Source organism: Lontra canadensis, unplaced genomic scaffold (genome assembly GCF_010015895.1).
Source record: "Lontra canadensis isolate GAN:19392208 unplaced genomic scaffold, GSC_riverotter_1.0 scaffold90, whole genome shotgun sequence".
Taxonomy (NCBI): Eukaryota; Metazoa; Chordata; class Mammalia; order Carnivora; family Mustelidae; genus Lontra; species Lontra canadensis.
In genome coordinates this window covers 8,060,716-8,081,735 of record NW_022631084.1, presented here as the reverse complement: position 1 = coordinate 8,081,735, position 21,020 = coordinate 8,060,716, and the positions used below count along the sequence as shown (strand labels likewise).

At 42.2% G+C, this 21,020-nt stretch overlaps 1 protein-coding gene across 1 annotated transcript; it reads right to left on the bottom strand.

Moving 5' to 3' along the window:
* Nucleotides 1–8,119: 8,119 nt before the first annotated feature.
* On the bottom strand, nucleotides 8,120–8,653 carry LOC116854299 (60S ribosomal protein L17-like). The gene has a single exon (XM_032836051.1). It carries the CDS (start codon nucleotides 8,651–8,653, stop codon nucleotides 8,120–8,122), a length of 534 nt encoding a protein of 177 aa, XP_032691942.1.
* Between the last annotated feature and the right edge of the window lie 12,367 nt (nucleotides 8,654–21,020).

Genomic DNA, 21,020 nt, shown 5'->3' with positions numbered 1-21,020 from the left:
AAGACTCTCTCTCTCTCTTCCTCTCCCTCTGCCACTCAGTCTCTCTCTCTCTCAAAAAAAAAAGTTAAAAAATATTAATTCATTCAAAAACAACAGTTTACATGTTAATGAAGTAAGATAATTTTTATTGTATTATGTTAGTCACGATACAATACATCATTAATTTTTGATGTAGTATTCCATGATTCATTGTTTGCGCATAACACCCAGTGCTCCATGCAATCCGTGCCCTCCTTAATACCCATCACCAGGCTACCTCATCCCCCCCACCCCCTCCCTTGTAAAACTCTCTGTTTCTTGGAGTCCATGGTCTCTTGTGGTTCATCTCCCACTCCGATTTCTCCCCCAATGTAAGTAAGATATGTTTATGAATAATATCTTTTCAAAAAATTTAGTTTGAGGAATGGCATTATTTTCCATTTTTGTCAGTCTCTGGAGTGTCTGGCTTAAAAGAAGACAACTGGATTCTCCTATCTGCTTCTTATTCCATCTGGTGTGACATCATGTCATGTAGTTTCTGGCAATTTCCACTGTACAGTCATGAGTGTATGAGAGTGAAGCAAGCAAATAACTTCTTCATGTTGTTATGAAAATTGTTTTCACTTCAAGGACCTTAGTGGAAGGATTTTTTTGGCCCCAAATCTCTTCTCTGGCGGAGACTTTGAGCCCATGTCTTATAGGACCACATGTAAGTCGTAGCATACCACTAAAAATCTATCCTGTTTTACAAGAGTACCTTTGAAAGAGAGTCAACAACTGTCCCAGTTTAATAAAATATTTACCAGATAAAGTAGCTGGAGCCTCAGAAGTGTTAGGCTGGAAAAAATGGATATGAGGCAGAGAAAAAAAGGAATGTTTATATGTATAGTTAATAGTTACTCCCAAAGCCTTAAAGAATGTATCTAACACTGGATTTTAAAAATCTTTACTATGGCCAGACTACTCGGAAAATTGACCCACTAAAACACCCTGGAATTGCTCTAGCAATCAAGGGAACAGTCCCCTGACCACATTTTTCTTGAATGGCAACAGAGTTTCCACTGTTTTCCTAGACAACAACAGTTAGTCATTAAGGGCTCTTCTAGGGCAGAACGTGGTCTCACAGTCCTGCCCAAACCAGTGGTTTAATTTAAAGTAATTACATAGTGGAAACCCAGTACTGTGTTTAAATGATACTGCTCCTAGCCACAGAATTCGGGAATTGGTGGTGACTGCACCTCCAGGAAAGGTCTAACTTTGGTTAATGTATAAATTACATAAAGCTTATTTGAGGAACAAAACAGTTAGTAGGTTTTTGTTGAGCATTGGTTCTTGAGGTTAATTGCATACTTTCTCAGTGAGGCAAAAAAATAAAATATATTAAAAACCAGAGGAAATTCCTCAAGGCAGAATCCCTCCTTTTCCACCCTCCAGGAGTTCTTTCAGATTGTTTCTATTTCTATTCAGTCATGTGTAATTTTACCCTGTCAGTGTCATACAGAAGGTATGTGATTGATAGGTATCCAGTGCTGGTGCTGGGCATTACTGAATGTATGTATGTACCTAGTGGTACAGTCCTTTGCAACTAAAGAATGAGGGGCGGGGTGGGGGGGGGGAAGGTAAAGGAGTCTGCTTTCCAAACCTAGGACAAAGTAACAATAAGCATTGTGGGGATCAAATAAATAAACACATGCAAAAAAAAAAAACCTACAAAATTCTAAATTGTTTCATCATCCACAAATGTTTATTGAAGCCCCACTATGCATTCTGCCAAGCAGTTATCAAAGTGTTCTGTGCTTGGCAAGGTGCGGTGTGTGTCAAGGTATGAAGTACCTTCCAACGCTGGATTTTATACTCTAGTTGGAGAGATAAGCACACAGGTTATATTAGCTCAGATCAGAAGTGTGGGGGAACATTTCACAAAGGCTGAGAGATCCCTTCTGCTATAGACTGACCGCATTCCCTCAAAACTCTTGTGTTGAAACCAATTCCCAATGTGATGGTATTTAGAGGTGGGGCCTTTGGAAGGTGATTAGGTCATGAGGGTGGAAACTATGAATGGGCTTAATGCCCTTTGAAAAGGGACCCAAAGAACTCCCTAGCCCCTTCTGCTGTGTGAGGGCACAGTGAAAAAAATGGCTTTCTGGGGACCAGGAAGCACGTTCTCACCAGACACAGAATCTGCCTGTCAGTACCTTGATCTTGAACTTCCCAGCTTCCAGAAGCATGAGAAATAACTTTTTGTTTATTAGCCACCCAGTCTATGATATTCTGTTGGCGCAGCCTAAATGTACTAAGACAACTTTTGTCTGGAATTGCCCCAGAAAGCTTTGTGGCTATGGTGTGATGTGAGTACTCAATGTCTGGAAGAATATGGTCCATATGATACTAACACCAATATTATCATGTATTATTTTCTGGCCTGAAACTGGGTTTGTGGTTATAGTAAATGTTAGTACCTGGTATAAACTTCATTACTCTTTTCCCACCAAAATTTAAAGAAGAAGAGAACCACAAAATGTCCACTGTAAAATTTTTTAATGAGTTAACTGTAAATGATTCAAAAACATAAGGATTTTATTTCCCTTAAAATACACAAAGATCCCTGACCAAGGGGAAAACATGAGGTCCCAGTGCAGCTTGCTGTTTGCCAGAGGAGGCATGTGTGGGCAGAGAATGAATGGGGGATTGGGGGGATTATTTGACCAGGATCCTGGCATGGTTTTCTCTTTGCCACATGTTGAGCCAATTGCTGTCAAGGACACTGTTTGTTAGTGAGTCAACTGATAGTTCTTCCTATTTTGTTTGGTTAAACATAATTCTCAGGAAAGAAACTGTACATTATTTTTTTAAGATTTATTTATTTAGTTGAGAGAGAGAGAAAGCAGGGGGAGGGGCAGAGCGAGGGAGAGAGGGAATCTCAAGCAGACTCCCCACTGAGCCTGACCTGGGGCTCCATCCCATGACCCTGAGGTCATGACCTGAGCCCAAATCAAGAGCCAGACGCTTAACTGACTGAGCCACCCTGGCGCCCCAAGAAACTGGACATTATTAATTATATATGTCCCAGAAATATTTAGTGGACTCGATTCTGGTTTTGGTATTGTGCAGTGAAAAATCTAGCCTTTACTCCCAAGAGAGGTCTGCCTTTGTCCTCAGCTTCCTGATAGGAGTGTTTTTGTTTGCCTGAGGGCTCTGCCGCAAACAGATAATCACAACTCGATAGGGGTTGGGGATTTGAGCCTTGTGATATCAGGTGAACTTCCGAGGGGCTAGAACCCAAGATCTGCCACTGGATGGGACCCTAACAGAGACTCTGGACCCCAAGGCTTGGGTAAACCTCCTTGATTGGCAATACTCACTGCATATTTTGTCACATCAATGCCAAGAAAGTGGAAGTGTCATGGGTTCATGGGGAGTTCATTTTGTACTCAATCTTGACTTCTGCCTTGGGTACTTCTTCCCTTAACTGATTCCAATCGGTATCCATCAGTTGTGTTACAGCCTGACCAGAGCATAACAGCTTTCAGTGAGTTGTGTGAGTTTAGCAAATGATCAAACCCAAGGGTAGTTACAGGTACTAGGTACCCCTGAACTTGCAACTGGTGTCAGAAGTGAGGGTAGCCTTGTGTGTACACTGTTCTAACTTCTCAGTTGGCTAAACTCTCACAGGTATAAAGGCACATTAGTACGTCCTGCAAAACTCGCTGAGTTCAGCTTTACTGCCTGAAGGCTGTCCATCCTGGCCTATCCTAATAAAGTACAGGCTAGGATTTTTCTCCCAACATTTGGGTCAGGAGAAATCACATTAAAATGAAGATTAAGGACAGTTTGGGAAAAGAGGGTGCATACATACATAGAGATGTCCGTTGGGCTTTTGGCTTTCAGCTCAGAGCGGGAGGTGAGGATGCAACGGTCTTTGGTCACCCTGATTCTGGGCTCATCTGACACCAGCTGCCTTCACCCTGCCACACCAGGTCACCCCAACAGGATCAAAGTCATGTACCTGAGGTGACCATGGGAAAGTCCGTGCCTGTCTGCCCCGGCTCCCAAGATCAGGAGTGTGATCTTGTCTGAGCCTGAGTCTGTCTCCCAGAAAGGTTGGTGATTGGAAGGGTCTGAGGATAACAGTGAAAATGACCTTTCTGAACAGACAGGCCCTGATTGAAGTGATACTTTCTCCCTCTGCCTGATTATGAGATCCCTCAAGAAACTGCCAAGAGACAGGGAGAAGCAGAAAAATATTCAGCACAGGGGGAATACCACTTTTGATGGGATTGTCAACGTTGCCTGACAGGTGCAGCACTGATCTTTAGCCAGAGAACTCTCTGGAACCATTAAAAAGATCCAGGGGACTGCCCAATCTGTGGGCTGCCACGCTGATGGCTGATAACCTCAACACTGGTGCCGTGGAATGCCCCACTATTTAAGAACGACAAAGGAAAATAGTTCAGTAAAGGATCTTTGATGACCCCCCCAAAAGATGTCCATTGAAGTATTTATCACAAGAGTGAATAGAGAACTGATTATATAAATTATGATATGCCACAGAGTGGATACTATTTCAAAAATTAGATGTATATGTACTAATATGAAAAGATCTCCAATATAACTTATTAAACTATAAGATCAAGGAGCAAAGAATTTGCTTTTTTTAACCTCAGTAAATAACCCTGAGGCAAAGGGGTAAATACTGTAATGATGCAAGAAGTGAACAAGTTTAAAGAGTTTTCTTTCCTTATTTGGGCATGAGGACTTACTTCTTTGGGGACTTGGAAGATGAAATGTGAGGAGGAAAAGCCAGTCCAAAGTGTGTTAAAGAAGGGAATGGTGGTTCACTCTCTCTGGGGAACCCCTGTGGAAATATGTAAAACACCCTCAGAATTATCAGCCTGAGAGGAGGGGAGCACGTATCTGGTGCATGCCCCTCACAAGTGCCCTCTTGGCTAAGGTTTGCCCCAGGGGTGTTAAGTCCCTGGCACTTGAGACTTGTGGCCACAGAAGAATGTCTGGGCAGCTTCCTCAGCATCTTTCAAAATGGCGGCAGAGCTCCAGAGCTGGGAAGAGTCATCGGGTTCAGCCGAGGCTGTGCTGTCAGGTTAGGCCTGCACAGGCCTGCTTGTTGCAATAATGGGCAGGGCAACCATGGGCTGAGACGATGTCAGACACAACACAAAGATGTTTGACATGACATGGGATTTGGATGTTAACCCCAATCCTGGGCTTCCTAGATGACCTAGAATTTCTGGATTCTCACATGCAATTATGACCTGAGGACAACCCAACCTCAGGACTGAGATGGCTGGACAAACTGGAAGTCCCCGCTGGCCTAAGTCCCCTGATTCCAATATTTCTCCCTGCTGCTTTGACAGCCTCCTCTCTCCATCCATGGATGGTAAATGCTCCCTCCCTATCACTGTTGTTGATCATGCTCCTCTCTCTGCTCTCTCAAGCTCTCTCTAAGGAAGCCCAGGCCGGGGTTGGGCAGGGGGAGACCCATATTCTACTTGCTGAGATCTACCACCCCCCAGGCACAGATCACCTTCCACATACCCCCAGAGATCCTGACTATACAACACTATATAGAATTTTCTTGCCTCTGAAATCCTTTTTATTGCCCCACCACTGAGTCTTTGTTTAAATTTACATGGTCATGAGTTTAGGTGATATTTGGGGGGGGGGGTACATCTTGTTTTCTCAGCTGGAGTTAGTTCCTTGAGGACAAGTGCCATAAATAGTATTTTTTACCTCTCAATACCTAGTAAAGGAATTATAGGTAACAGATGTTCAATAAATGTGTGGTTGATTGTTGATGCAATCTGCAATCACCATTCTACAAAGACCCAAGAACAGCTAATTTCAAAGCAAATGAATGAAAGCAACAGTACACCCACGGTTCATGTGTAACAAAGGGACGAAATCTGCTTGTCCTCATTAAGGCAATGAATAGATGATGAGCCAGCTTGGGTAAGCAAATTCTGCTATTGACCTAACGTTCATTTTCACAGGGACATTTCTGGTAAAGCCCTGAGCTTAGGACTGCCAAGATATGAATGCACATTAGCCAGAACTTAACAATAAAACTGAAAGGGGAAAAATGTGCCTTAGAACAAAGAATGCAATGTGTTTGCTTTAGAAAGTAAAACTCAAGCCACTACTTACAGACTAATCAGTACTTCCCCCATCCCAACCTTAATGTTTAGGTTAGCCTCTCAGGTGGGGAGCTGCAAGAGGTCAAAATTTCCAGTTCTTCTCCCATTCCTGATCACCCTTTTGAATGTAGATGACCTTGTGACTTGCTTTGGCCAATAAAATGTTAGTAGGAAGGGATGCAGGTCACTCCCACGCAGAAGTATTTAGGAACCTGTGGCCGATTCTGCAGGCTATCTTCCCTTGCTGCCACAATCTGGGGGCACGTATTCAGACAGAGATGCAACAAAACTGAGCCAGGAAGATGGAGTGCATTGACTCAAACTACGCTTACTGAGAAACAGCCATGGACCAAGCACTGTGAGACGCCGGGAATATGCTAGCCCATAAGGCAGGCTCTGCTCTCCTGAACTTTGTCTGCAGAGCAGACATCTATTTTTAACTTCCATAAATCAGTATTTAATTCTGGCTGTGACTCATTACGAAGAGCGATAGAACATGTCAAGAGAGCACATAACATGAACAACCCAAGGTCTGAGATTTGATGGGAGGACTGACTTAAGAACACATAGGAGTCATTAGTTGAAGAATGTTCCAGGCTGGGAACGCAGAAGGGCATAGTCAATCTGAAAAAGGAAAGGCCAGCATGGCTGGACAAGAAAAAGTAGGGGAATGGTCCACTGGGCTTGTGAAACACAGAGAAACCACTCTGGACGGGCCTTGTGGGCTTCATTAAAGATCTCAATAACTTGTTCTAAATGTATTTGGGTTTTCTTAAAACAAACAGTGGTCATGCATCACCCTTCTATAATCCTTCTCTTTATCCCAGCAGCCCTTGTGGAGTGACACTGAGCTCCTCCTTGTTGGGAGGCACTGAACCAAATCGAGAGATTGAGCAGGCCCCCCTGTCATAAGTTTGCCCAGGGGTGTCTCCCACTCCTTCAGAATTTACCGTCGCTTCTTGCCATTGGAGGTATCCAGCCTGATCCAGGATCATCTCTGGCTAGATTGGTGGAAAGGCATTTGTTACAGGTATTAAATGGCTTATGGAATCATGGAGAAATGGGTTCTACACTGTGTTTCCAGGAAGAACCTAGAGCCACCCCACAGAAATGGCCCAGCAAGAACACTGCTGCCTGGGCGACGTTAAGGATGCTGCCTGTGGGGCGCATGGGTGGCTCAGTGGGTGAAGCCTCTGCCTTTGGCTCAGATCATGATCTCAGGGTCCTGAGATCAAGCCCCACATTGGGCTCTCTGCTCAGCAGGGAGTCTTCTCCCCCCTCCTTGCCTGCCTCTCTGCCTAGTTGTGATCTCTGTCAAATAAATAAATAAAATCTTTTAAAAAAAAAAAAAAGATGCTGCCTGTGAAACTGGAAGCAGCTGTTACAGCTGTTGGCTTGAGACCACATACATCAGGAAATTGGGTGTCACGTGACCTGCCCCTGTCCCCAAGTACCCTGCTTACAGATTCAAGACTTGCACAAACGTGAGAGATCAGCCAGACTTAGATCACATCCAGAACCTAGCTTTTCGGGAGGCTGGGAAAAGTCCTTAAATTTGTAGTCTCAGGGCGCCTGGGTGACTCCGTTGGTTAAGTGTCTGCCTCTTGGTTTCAGCTCAGGTCATGATCTCAGTGTCATGAGATCCAGCCCAGAGTGGGGCTCCACAATCAGCATGGAGTCGGTGTGACTCTCTCCCTCCCTCAGCCCCTCCCCCAGCTTACACATCTCTCTCTTTCTAAAAGAAAATGAATAGATAAATAAATTCTTTTTTAAAAAAGAAAAAAAAAGCGTGTAGTCTCTGCAATATAGAAAAGCTGCTGGAAGAGGGTTGAAGGAGATTTTGAACGTGCAAGTCGTGGTGCTCATCACACCACGTCTCAGAGGAGCCAAATTTAAATGAGAGCCCCGCTTTCGAAAGCCTTCCAGCTCTCACTTCAGCTTTCACAAACCCTATACTTATCTGTATTTATTTTATGCAGAATCGACTCTCAGGCCACAAGTTTTTGTTTCTTTAGTTTCTTCTGAGTGAGCTCCTCTTCTGGTTTGGGAAAAATCTTCTCTTTTTCAGTAAGGATCATCATCTCAGCATGGCAGGGAGAGCTCATGCATGGGTTCATCTGACCAGGAGCCCCATAAGTTCTATGCTGCATCTTGGGGGCTTTGTGCACTTGGATGTGCTTAGTGACCAGAGAATCTGCCTCTAAACCCTTAAGTTCAGCATTATGCTCTGCATTTTTAAGCACATGTGGTAAAAATCCAGCACTGCTTTTGAGCCCCCAAGCCTGTGCCCAGTCGCACTGTTTGGCCCGGACACACCTGCCAGGTCCACCACTGTAGCAATGGAATGGCACACGTGGCTTCTGCAAAGTGACAGCTTTCAGATACCTGGTGGCTTCTCGGATATGCATGCCCTTGATGGCCTGGGCAGTTTCATGTGAGTTCTTAAAGTGAGCACGAAGATTTGAACCTCTTGATTTGCATGATTTTGTAGGGTTTTCTGGGTCAAGTGACTGGCAAACCATTTTCAGAGATCACCTGAGGCTACTTATGTGATAAGAAACTTGCATCTAGGCGCCCCTAGATGCAAGTTTCTTTTTTTTTTTTTTTAAAGATTTTATTTATTTATTTGACAGACAGAGATCACAAGTAGACAGAGAGGCAGGCAGAGAGAGAGAGAGAGGGAAGCAGGCTTCCTGCTGAGCAGAGAGCCCGATGCGGGACTCGATCCCAGGACCCCGAGATCATGACCTGAGCTGAAGGCAGCGGCTTAACCCACTGAGCCACCCAGGCGCCCTAGATGCAAGTTTCTTATCACATAAATGATTTATAAATATTTTCTCCCATCCTGTGAGTTTTTTCATTTTCCTGATAATATCCCTCAAGGCTCAAAAGTTTTAAATTTTGATAAACGCCAATTCATCTATTTCTTCTCTTTGTTGCTTTTGTTACTTGTGTTTTTCGGTATCATATCTAAGAGCTGGCAAGTCAAAAGTCACAAAGATTTACTCCTATGTTACCTTTTAAGAATTTTATAGTTTTGTCTCTTACATTTTATAAAGATTTTATTCTTTTTTTAAAAATATTTTATTTATTTATTTGACAGAGAGATCACAAGTAGGCAGAGAGGCAGGCAGAGAGAGAGGGAGAAGCAGGCTCCCTGCTGAGCAGAGAGCCTGAATGCGGGGCTCAATCCCAGGACCCTGAGATCACAACCTGAGCTGAAGGCAGAGGCCTAACCCCACTGAGCCACCCAGGCGCTCCTAAAGATTTTATCCTTATGTAATCTCTACACCTAACATGGGTCTCAAATTTTAAAACCCGAGATCAAGAGTAGCATGCTCTACCAACTGTGCCAGGCATGTGCCCCACCTCTTACATTTTAGGTCTTTGACATGGATGGAACTAGAGGGCATTATGCTAAGTGAAACAAGTCAATCAGAGAAAGACAATTATCATATGATCTCACTCATGTGGAATTTAAGAAACAAAACAGAGGCACATAGGGGAAGGGAGGGAAAAAAAAAAAAAAAACAAGATGAAATCAGGGAGGGAGACAAACCATAAAAAAACTCTTAATCATAGGAAACAAACTGAGGGTTGCTGGAGGGGAGGTGGTTGGGGAGATGGGGTAAATGGGGCATTAATGAGGTCACGTGATATAACGAGCACTGGGTATTATATATAACTGGTGAATCACTGAAGTCTACTTCTGAAGCTAATAATACACTATATGTTAATTAATTGGATTTAAATAAAATAAAGTTTTATGGACCATTTACTTATACCACACACAAAAATAGACTCAAAATAAATGAAAGACCTCAATATGAGAAAGGAATCCATTAAAATCCTTGAGGAGAACACAGGCAATGACCTCTTCAACCTCAGCCACAGCAACTTCTTCTTAGAAACATTGCCAAAGGCAAGGGAAGCAAGGACAAAAATGAACTTTTGGGACTTCATCAAGATCAAAAGCTTTTGCACAGCAAAGGAAACAGTCAACAAAACCAAAAGACAACTGACAGAATGGGAGAAGATATTTACAAATGACATATCAGATAAAAGGCTAGTATCCAAAATCTATAAAGAACTTATCAAACTCAACACCCAAAAAACAAATAATCCAGTCAAGAAAAGGGCAGAAGACATGAACAGACATTTCTGTAAGGAAGACATCCAAAAGGCCAACAGACACATGAAAAAGTGCTCAACGTGACTCAGCATGAGGGAAATACAAATCAGAACCACAGTGAGATATCACCTCACAGCAGCCAAAATGGCTAAAATTAGTAAGTCAGAAAACGACAGATGTTGGCGAGGATGCAGAGAAAGGGGAACCTTCCTACGCTGTTGGTGGGAATGCAAGCTGGTGCAGCCACTCTGGAAAACAGCATGGAGGTTCCTCAAAAAGTTGAAAATAGAGCTACCCTATGACCCAGGAATCTCACTACTGGGTATTTACCCTAAAGATACAAATGTAGTGATCTGAAGGGGCACGTGCACCCAAATGTTTATAGCAGAAATGTCCACAATAGCCAAACTATGGAAAGAACCTAAATGTCCATCAATAGACAAATGGATAAAGATGTGGCATATATACACAATGGGATACTATGCAGCTGTGGAAAACCCCGAAGTCTTGCCATTTGCAATGGCATGGATAGAACTAGAAGGCATTATGCTAAGTGAAATAAGTCAATCAGAGAAAGACAATTATCATATGATCTCTCTGATATGAGGAATTTGAGAGGCCAGGCAGGGGTCATGGCAGGTAGGGAGGGAAAGATGAAACAAGATGGGATGGGAAGGGAGACAAAACATAAGATACTCTTAATCTCAGGAAACAAACCGAAGGTTGCTGCGGAGTTGGGAAGGGGAGGGTTAGGGTGGCTGGGTTATGGACATTGGAGAGGTTTTGTGCTATGGTGAGTGCTGTGAATCGTGTAAGACTGATGATTCACAGACCTGTAACCCTGAAGCAAATAATTTAAAAATTAAAAAATAAAGGATATCTTGGTTGCTTCCAGTAAATAAATAAATAAATAAAATAAAGTTAAAAAAAAAACTAACTGAACCACAAACATACAAACAAACACCCAAACCATTTTAGGTCTTTGATTTATTGAAGTTAATTTTTGTAATGATGTGAGATTAGGGTCCAATCTCATTCTTTTGCATGTGGGTACTGTTGTTCCAGAATTATTTGTTGAAAGAAGCTCTTTCCCATTGAATAATCTCAGCACCTTGTTGAAAATTATTTGACCATAAATAAGTGGGTTTATTTATTTTTTATTTTTAAAAAATTTTATTTATTTATTTGACAGAGATCACAGGTAGGCAGAGAGAGAGAGGGGAGAAGCAGGCTCCCTGCTGAGCAGAGAGCCCGACGTGGGGCTCGATCCCAGGACCCTGGGATCATGACCCGAGCCGAAGGCAGAGGCTTTAACCCACTGAGCCACCCAGGCGCCCCAATAAGTGGGTTTATATCTGGACTCTCAATTCTGTTCCATTCATCTATGTGTCTGTTATAATGCTGATACCACACTGGCTTGGTTATTGCTACTTTGTAGCAAGTTTTGAACAGGGGAAGTGCGAGTCCTCCAACTTTGTTCTTTTTTGGCTCTTTTGGGTTCCATGTGAATTTTAGGATCAGCTTCTCAATTTCTACAAAGAAGCCAACTGGGATTCTTATGGTGATTACGTTGAATCTGTAGGTCAGTTTGGGGAATACTACCATCTTAACATATTAGGTCTTCTGCTCCTTGGAAATGGAATGTCTTTCCATTTATTTAGAGGTTCTTTAGTTGTTTCAAAGAATGTATTATAATTTTTAGAGTATAGATCTTACACCTCTTTTGTTAGATTTATTACCAAGTGTTTTATTCTTCTGGTACTATTATAAATGGAATTGTTCTCTTAATTTCATTTTTGGATTGTTCATTGCTAAGTGTATAGAAATTCAATTGATTTTTGTATATTGATTGTACAACTTTGACAAACTTGTTCAATATTTCTAATAGTTTCTAATTATTGCTGCAGTTTATTTTTTTTTAATGTTTAGTTAGCAGATAGTGTAATATTAGTTTCAGGAGTGGGATTTCATGAGTCATCACTTACCTATAACACCCAGTGTTCATCACAAGTGCCCTCCTCAATACACATCACCCATTTAGCCTATCCCTCACCCAACTCCCCTCCAACAACCCTAGTGTGTTCGGTATAGTTCAGAATCACGGCAGTTTAAAATTTGCTTTCTGTTGTACTTATTACTAATTCATGCACAGATTCTGGTAGAGCTTCAAAACTCCCTCCAATATGGCCAGATAAATCAGAAATCACTCTTGCCCCAGTTTTGTTTTGTTTTGTTTTGTTTGTTTGTTTGTTTGTTTTTTACTGAAATATCCCTCTTAAAATCTTTTGGTTTTGACCACTAATGGCCTGGGTGACCCTAACCCTAGTACCTGTCATTCTGGGATTTCCCTTTGTAAATATCTTGGGACTTTTTCCTTTTTGGATCCTATGTTTTTCTTTATCTTGTCTAATTGCCTCATTTGGTGTGCAGTACATAATCCATTGGCCTCCTGAGAAAGTATACATGAGAGGGAAATTTTTTTGAGACTCAATTTGTTCAAAATCTCTATCTCTTACCTTCCACAAGACAGGTTACTTGGGAATGTAGAATTCTACATTGGAAATAACTTCCCATAGAATTTTGAAGACACTATTCTATAGTCTTTTAGCCTTTTTTTTAAGGTTTTATTTATTTGTCAGAGAGAGAGGGACAGAGAGCACAAGCAGGGGGAGTGGCAGACAGAGGGAGAAGCAGCCTCCCCACTGAGCAAGGAGCTCAATGTAGGACTCCATCGCAAGACCCTGGGATCATGACCTGAGCCAAAGGGAGACTTTTTTTTTTTCAGTGTTCCAAGATTCATTGTTTATGCACCACACCCAGTGCTCCATGCAATACGTGCCCTCCTTAATACCCACCACCAGGCTCACCCAACCCCCCACCCCACACCCCTCCCAAACCCTCAGTTTGTTTCCCAGTGTTCACAGTTTCTCATGGTTTGTCTCCCCCTCCGATTTCCACCAACTCACTTCTCTCCTTCTCCCAATGTCCTCCATGGTATTCCTTATGCTCCACAAGTAAGTGAGACCATATGATAATTGACTCTCTCTGCTTGACTTATTTCACTCAGCATAATCTCCTCCAGACCCATCCAATTGATACAAAAGTTGGATATTCATCCTTTCTGATGGAGGCATAATATTCCATTATATATATGGACCATATCTTCAAAGGCAGACATTTAACTGACTGAGCCTCCCAGGCGTCCCTATAGTCTTCTAGCTTTTAAAGTTAATGCTGAAAGTCCAATGTTAGTTTGAGTCCTGATCTTCTTTATGCATCTAAGTTTTTCTTCTATAGCAGCTTTTAGCATCCTCTATTAGTCGTTGTTTAGAAATGTCAGGAACAAGTGCTTTGATACAGGTGTTTTCTTCTTCATTCTTTTGATGACTACTTGGGAGGCTATTTCAATGTAGAAACTCACACTTTCCAGTTCTGGGAAGTTTTCTTATATAATTTCTTTGCTTTTTTTCCTCTGTCTTTCTGGAGAGAATAGACTATTATTGGTCATTTTACTTGCAGCTATTTCTTTTAGTTTTTTCCATAATACAGAAATCGTAGTCTGTTATACTATAGTGCTATTACTTTTTCATAGGTTTCATAATTTAATATTCATGTCAGAGCACACAACCATTAAATACTTGGTCTTCCTTAAATATATCAATTATTCTTAGAACCACACGTAAGTATATATTCAGTGATCAACATCAGTTAGGCCTTATGCTGATGTCATTTTCATTATTTTTGTTGTCTAAAGATAAATCTTTAGATTAGGATTTCCCAGGAAGAGTTCATGGCAACAGCATTTCCTTATTCTTAAATGCTCATAGCCGTATGCCTACAGAGTTCAACTTGGCTAATTATGAAATCCTTGGCTCATTTTCTTCCTTGAATATTTTAAATATGTATCCCACTGTCTGGGAAAAATAGTAAACTACTGTTGAAAAGTCTGCTGACAGTCTGATTATTTTCCCTTACAAATGACCTCATCTTTTTGCCTTTTCTTTCTTTCTTTTTAAAGCTCATTTGTCTTACTGGAATATATCTTGGTATTATCCATTCCAGGTAGCTTGTCCTAGGTATGCTCTATGCCATTTAAATATGCCGGTTTAAGTCTTCCTTCAGAGGTAGTTTCACAGGGTGCCTGGTTGGCTCAGATGGATAAGTGTCTGCCTTTGGCTTGGGTCATGATCCCGGGGTCCTGGGATTGAGTCCCACATCAGGCTCCTTGCTCAGCTGGGAGCCTGCTTCCCCCCTCCCCCTCTACTCCTCCCCCTGTTTGTGCTCTTTCTTTCTCTCTCTCAAATAAATAAATAAAATCTTAAAAGAAAAAAAAAAGAAGTAGTTTCATGAATTAAAGGTTTTAGTATTTGCTTCGAGTTTCTTCTTCAGGGAATCCCAAATAGATGTTGGTTTGTCTTTGCCTATCATCTATTTATATCTCCCACTTTCTAGTATTTTTTGATATTGTAGGACATTTTAAATGTCTGCAAATTCTTTTGTATTCCTCCCTTTGAGGGGTAGAACCTAGTTTCCCTTACCTTGTGTGAGGGCTGGACTTAGTGACTCACTTTTAACGAGTAGGATATGTTACAGTGCGTGATGAGCGACTGGGTCACCACAGGCCTTACAGCTTTCTCCTTGCTCTCACTCACGAGTCATGTGCTCTGGCAAGCCAGCTGCCATTTTGTGAGAACACATCAAGCCAGCCCTATGAAGGGGCCCGCATGGTGTACCTTAGGAGAGCGAGTGGGCCAGGACTGCTTCCCTAGCTGTGGCTAGTCTATTGTTATTTTAGAGTTAGACATGGATGTCTGGGTGGCTCAGGCAGTGAAACTTTTACCTTCAGCTCAGGCCATGATCCTGGGGTCCTGGGATCGAGTCCCACATCGGGCTCCCTGCCTGGTAGAGAGTCTGCTTCCCCCTCTCCCTCCGCTGCTCTCTCTCTCTCTGTCAAATAAATAAATAAATAAAACCTTTACAAAAAAAATAAAGAGTTAAACAGTATTGCCTTGTGCTTTCTGAAAAGCTTTTCTGCCTCCTCCCCCACTTTACCTGGATCTTCTCTTGTCTTTGCCCACAACGTCTCTGTGCTGCTTCGTTTAGATTCTACCCCAGCAGACTCTCCTCTGAGAGGGACCTTGTTCTGCAAAAAGAGATTCCATTGGTTAGTGCTGAGGCTTAATAGGGCCAAACAGCCCCATATAATCTAACCTTTCTTTTGCCTTCACCCCTAGGAACTCCTTTCCAGTTCTAGCACCACTCCCCAAAAAGTCCAATTAGCTTTCAATGCTGAGTGTGGACATTTAGATTTTGGGATAAATACCTTTGGCAGTTTTGATAATGAGTTTATGGGCACTCAGTGCCACCAGAAGATCCTATCTTTGCCTGCTTTCTACTATCTCCTGCCACTTGCTGATATCATGTGGGTCTTGCTGCTGTCCGTTAATCAGCCCTCTCCTTGTACTTGGGAATTCACAGGATATTAGTTTCATAGTAGGTCACTCCTATGCATTTGTGGTGGTGGTGGCTATTGCTGGAGGATTAGGTAGATTCAAAATGGTACCACTTTATTCTTGCACAGAAAATATCACATTCTTAATTTCTAGAAGGACTTCTGTTCTCTGGATTTTCCCTTTCTTACATCTGGTTCTTGGTTTATGGACCCTCCATCAACACTTCACTCTCTAAGTACAATAGTGAGTTTTTAGAAATCTTTTATTCTCCCTACATTGTCCTTATTCTCTCTAAGTTCCCTTTTTCTTATTGTTTCTGCATCTCATTTTCGTGTCAGTCTTCCCTCCACTATCTTGAGATCTTTGGCCCTTGAAACATATATAGAATTAGGCATTTTTTTTAGGAGCTCTGTGTATATATGTAGGACTTCTCAGTCAGTGAGCATCTCTGTAGTTGCTTGGTAGAGGCAAATTTATGTAGTTGAAGGACACCACACAGTCAGTATTGGTTTCCCTAGATTGGTGTCCTCCCATATGCTGCTATGGGGTGGGGGAAGGGGAGGTTCAAGCTTGGTTGCCAGTGTATTCTTAGAGGAACTGAAGGGGGAGTTGGGGGAGGTCTCGTGGTTCAATATACAGACCTTACTCAACTTTCCTATCCAAAAAGGTACTCAAAACATGACCAGTGTCTGAGTCCAGATCTTCAATATTTCAAACTGTCCTGAAAATAAACTTTCTATCTTTTGCCAGGGTGGGGAAGAGGTCATCTCTGTCTGCCCTGGTGTGAGAAATAAAATTTATTTATTTATTCTTGAGAGTGGGAGAGAAGGTGAGAAAACGTGCGAACACGAGTGGGGGTGGGGGTGGAAGGGGGAGGTGCAGAAGGAGAAGCAGATACCCTGGTGAGCAGAGACCCCGATGTGGGACTCAATCCCAGGACCCTGGGATCATGACCTGAGCTAAAGGCAGATGCTTAATGGACTGAGCCACCCAGGCAGAAATAAAATTTAATTGTTTAGGTGGGGACACCGGGCTGCTCGGTCAGCAGAGCATGCAATTCTTGATCCCGGGTTTATGGGGTTGAGCCCCAGGTTGGGTGTAGAGATTACTTAAAAATAAACTCTTAAAAAGAAAAAAAAAAACAAAAAACTTCTTACAAATTTTTAACTAATCACTCTGTTCTCAGTCCACCCATACTCACCTCTTCCTTCAGAGTTACCTGGTACAATTATTGGTTCATTTACTGAGTCTTTTGGTATACTGAAATTTTTTAAATTTGTTCCTCGACTCTTACATGCACTTAACTATAAAATCAGTTAAATTCTTCCTTACGCTCTCTAGATTCCAAAATTTTGTTGACATCTAGCCAGTTCTCTTCATCCTTAGAGACTTATGAAGTGGTTTAGAAAAAAAAAAATCCCTTAATTATTATTTAAGTGGGGTTCAAAAGGAGTGCAGGCAAATACATATTTATCTCTGCCACACTTTTAATAAATTCCTTTTCTGCTTAAACTGAGAATAGTAGTACTAACAATAATGCTAGAAATATATTTACAATAATGTGTTTTCTAGAGAAGAGTTCTGGGTAAGGCTCAACTAAGACCATCAGATATATAACTCAAGACCCTGCGTGCCACCATAATACTTCTGTAACAATTACCTAGGATTTTTACTTTATACTCATGAAAATATATTTAGGCATGGATTTTAAAAAAAACATATCATATTACACTTGTACATACATAAGGAAAATAAAAGCTGAAATTAAGGTACGTCTAAAACTTCCTTACATTTAGTGTTCTAGTTCTCTGTATCATATATATAAAATTCTTAGTTGTGCTAAAAACCCCATATTAAGTAAAGTTTACCATATTAACCATTTTCTAAAGATTTTATTTTAAAGCAATCTCTACATCCAATGAGGGGCTTGAACCCACAACCCCAAGATCAAGAGTTGCATGCTCTACCAACTGAATCAGCCAAGTGCCGCCCATCTTAACCATTTTTAAAGGTACAGTTCAGTAGTTTTAAATATATTTGCATTGTTGTGCAACCCATATCCAGAACTTTGTCATCTTATAAAACTGTCTTCTTATAAAACTCTGTACCCATTAAACAACTCTTCATTTTCCCCTCCGCTCTGCCCGTGGTAACCACCATTCTATTTTCTGTCTCTACGAATTTGACTAGATTCCCCCACCCCCACCCCATAAGTGGAATCACACTGCCTTTGTCTTTTTGCGACTGGTTTATTTCACTTAGTATAATGTCTTCAAGGTTCATTGATGTTGTCGCATGTGTCAGGACTTCCCTCTTAGTGAAGCACCTTTTGTTGAGAAAGAATGATGCATTTCCCTTTAACAAGCATCAGTGAAAATATGACTCACTCTGAAACACTGGATCAGAAACGTTAAGTAATGTTAAGCCCAAACCTGAGGATGGAAAAGGAAGAAAAGGCATTTCTCACCTTAAATATAAATAAATAAATAAACAAACAAATAAATAAATAAATACAGCTTAGATGCAAGAAAACAACATGCCAACTGCGTATTATCCTTGGAGTTTCATGGCAAATAACCTTATCTAGTGATAATATAGTAAATATCAAAAAATAACTGCTCAATTAACGTTGTTAAGTCAAATTGGAGTGCCAGCCCTTAGTTTTCCTAAAGGCCTCTTAAATGAATGTGTCTGATTCTAGAAGAAGAGACAAAGCCCAGTTTTCAGCGGTTGTAGTCTGGTTGTTATGTTGTGATCTGCAAATTTCCCAATTCCGCTTCCAGGCTTTGCCTTCACACTGTAAAACCAAGTGCAGGGACAAGGGGAAAATGGAAGGTTGTGTAAGCCTGAGTTGGTACGGGGAAGCTGGAGTACTTGTTCAAGTTTGTATATAGAGAGGAATTTCCGGAACACATCCTGGAAAAAGAGAAAAAGCAAAAAGATGTTTTTAGAGTGAGCATGGTAACCTACTTCTTACCCACTGTATGTTAAGCAATGTGCAAATGCTTTCTGCTTGGCACTCACATGTCTGCCTTCCTTATGCTTGGTCCTTTTCTACCTCCCTGGCTTTCTGTCTGTCATTTCTTACCCTTGCCTTTCTCTGCTTTCTGCCTTCCCCTCCCCCATCCCCCCCAACTTCTGTTTCCTCTTCTGTCCCCCTAGTCCTGAATCCTGCATCCTGGGTTGTATCTTGCCTCCCAACCCTGCCCTTCCCATTCTGCTCACAAGTGCGCTCCTCCTCAGAGGACCTGGAGGGGCCTCCCAAGCTGGGTGGGGTTTCACTTGGGTAAATTACCACATCCTGGAGCACCATCCAGTAGTGTTTTCTTAAGACTTGCGAATTGAAGTCAGTGCATTTAGTGGGGGAAAAAGTGAAACCATTTAGTGGGATGACACTCCAGAGAAGGGCTCTGTATCCACCAAAAGCTGCAATTGCATGACAATGACCATGGAGGTAAATCTTGGAGGGGGAGGCCAGAGGACCAACCAAAGGACAAGGGCCCCTGAGGTGATGGTGGAATCAGGGTGGAATCAGGATGGGACAGCCAGGGCTGCTGGTTGTGGCTGGGTTCATTGCCAGAGGTCTTTTTTTCTTTCCCACCCAACCCACTGAGGCTAGGTCAGCTGTGGGCCTGCAGCTGGGGGCTACTGTTTGCTTCCATTGCTATCTGTTCCTGGGTAAACCTGGGCTGCCCCCTGCTCTCATTTGAAAAGAAAATGCAAAAAGAAAAAGATGCCCAGTTGTGACTTCTAAAATTTTAGTGCTCCAGGTGTATAGAATATTGAGTTTCCCTAGCATGGAGGTGGGCTCTCCAAGGTCATTTTTCACAGCCCCTGTGCAAAATGTTCTTGAGTCCTTCTAGAACATACTATTACAGAAAGACCTATTTTATAGGAAGAAGCCATGAACATTGTAATTTCAAAAATACCTATTAGGGGAGTGTCTGGGTGGCTCAGTCAAGCATCTGCCTTCGGCTTCGGTCATGGTCCCAGGGTCCTGGGATCGAGCCCCGCATGGAGCCCTATATGGAGGCCCACATTGGGCTCCCTACTTAGCAGGAAGCCTGCTTCTCTCTCTCCCACTCCCCCTGCTTATATTCCCTCTCTCGCTGTCTCTCTCTCTCTCTGAGTCAAATAAATAATAAAATCTTAAAAAAAAAACAAACACAAAAAACATTAGGTCCTGTCCCAAGGACAGGGTCTAAATTTTATTAACGAAATCTAAAATTCCAGGAGTCGGGTGGGGATGGGGTAACTGGGTGTTGGACATTAAGGAGGGCACAGGTTGTAATGAGCACCGGGTGTTGTATAAGACTGATGAATCACTGAACTCTAACTACAAAACTAATAATATACTGTATGTTAATTAATTGAATTTAAATTTTTTAAATGCCCCCCCAAAATCTAAAATTCCATTGGCAGTTTAAGTATTTAACCCTCTCTTAAAATGTAAGCAAATCCCAGGAGGGACAATAGATTGACCCTTATGACTCTTTAGCCTCAAATCACACCAGACCCACTCCTTAGCTCCATCCCTACATCTTTTGCTCTAGGAAGATCAGAATTCACTGCTGGAGCCAACCCTAGGCTTTTCCCAGCCTTTATTTTTGGAGACTTTTGAGCTTGTTTTTTTCTGCCTAGACCACTCTAACCTCTCTCCTCTTTTTAGCTAACTCCCCAGGCTAAAAACCCAGGTTCCAAGTCTGTTCTAGGAGGCAGGCACAGTCCATCGGAGCCTTCCCTGACTTCCTGGGTCCCTCCTCCCTGGCAGCCCTTACCCCAGTGTGTTCTCCGACTTACAGGTTAAGCCTCCATCAAAGACAGGAACTGTGTCTTGCTCCTCATCAAATCTTCCATCTAGAGCCACATTTGACCCAGAGTAGGCTCTGTTTATGGAGTGAGTGAAAGTTTTACTGCCAATGTGTTTTCCATGGGGGAGCAGAGCCGGGGCTGGAGAGGAAAAAGGGAAGATGGCAGGAGAAAAAGCAGCAGTATGTGGAGAGAGGAGGCTGGGCTCACTGAAGGCAAACTCTTCCTGGGCAACAGTTCTGCGAAGGGTCGGACAGTTGACAGCTATGCTAAATCCTCTTTTACTGTCGTCCCTTAGAAGGTAATTGACAGCTGAAATTTCAAATGTATTGACACATCCGATGCATTTGCCCAAGTAGTTTTTAATGACCCGTATCTCACATAATAAAATAGGGCAAAGTTAAAAACGAAGTTTGCTTTAGATTTGTATCGGCCACCATCTGTTGGTTCCCGGATCCTGGGTTACGTCATTCTTATTTTTACATTAAACATTAC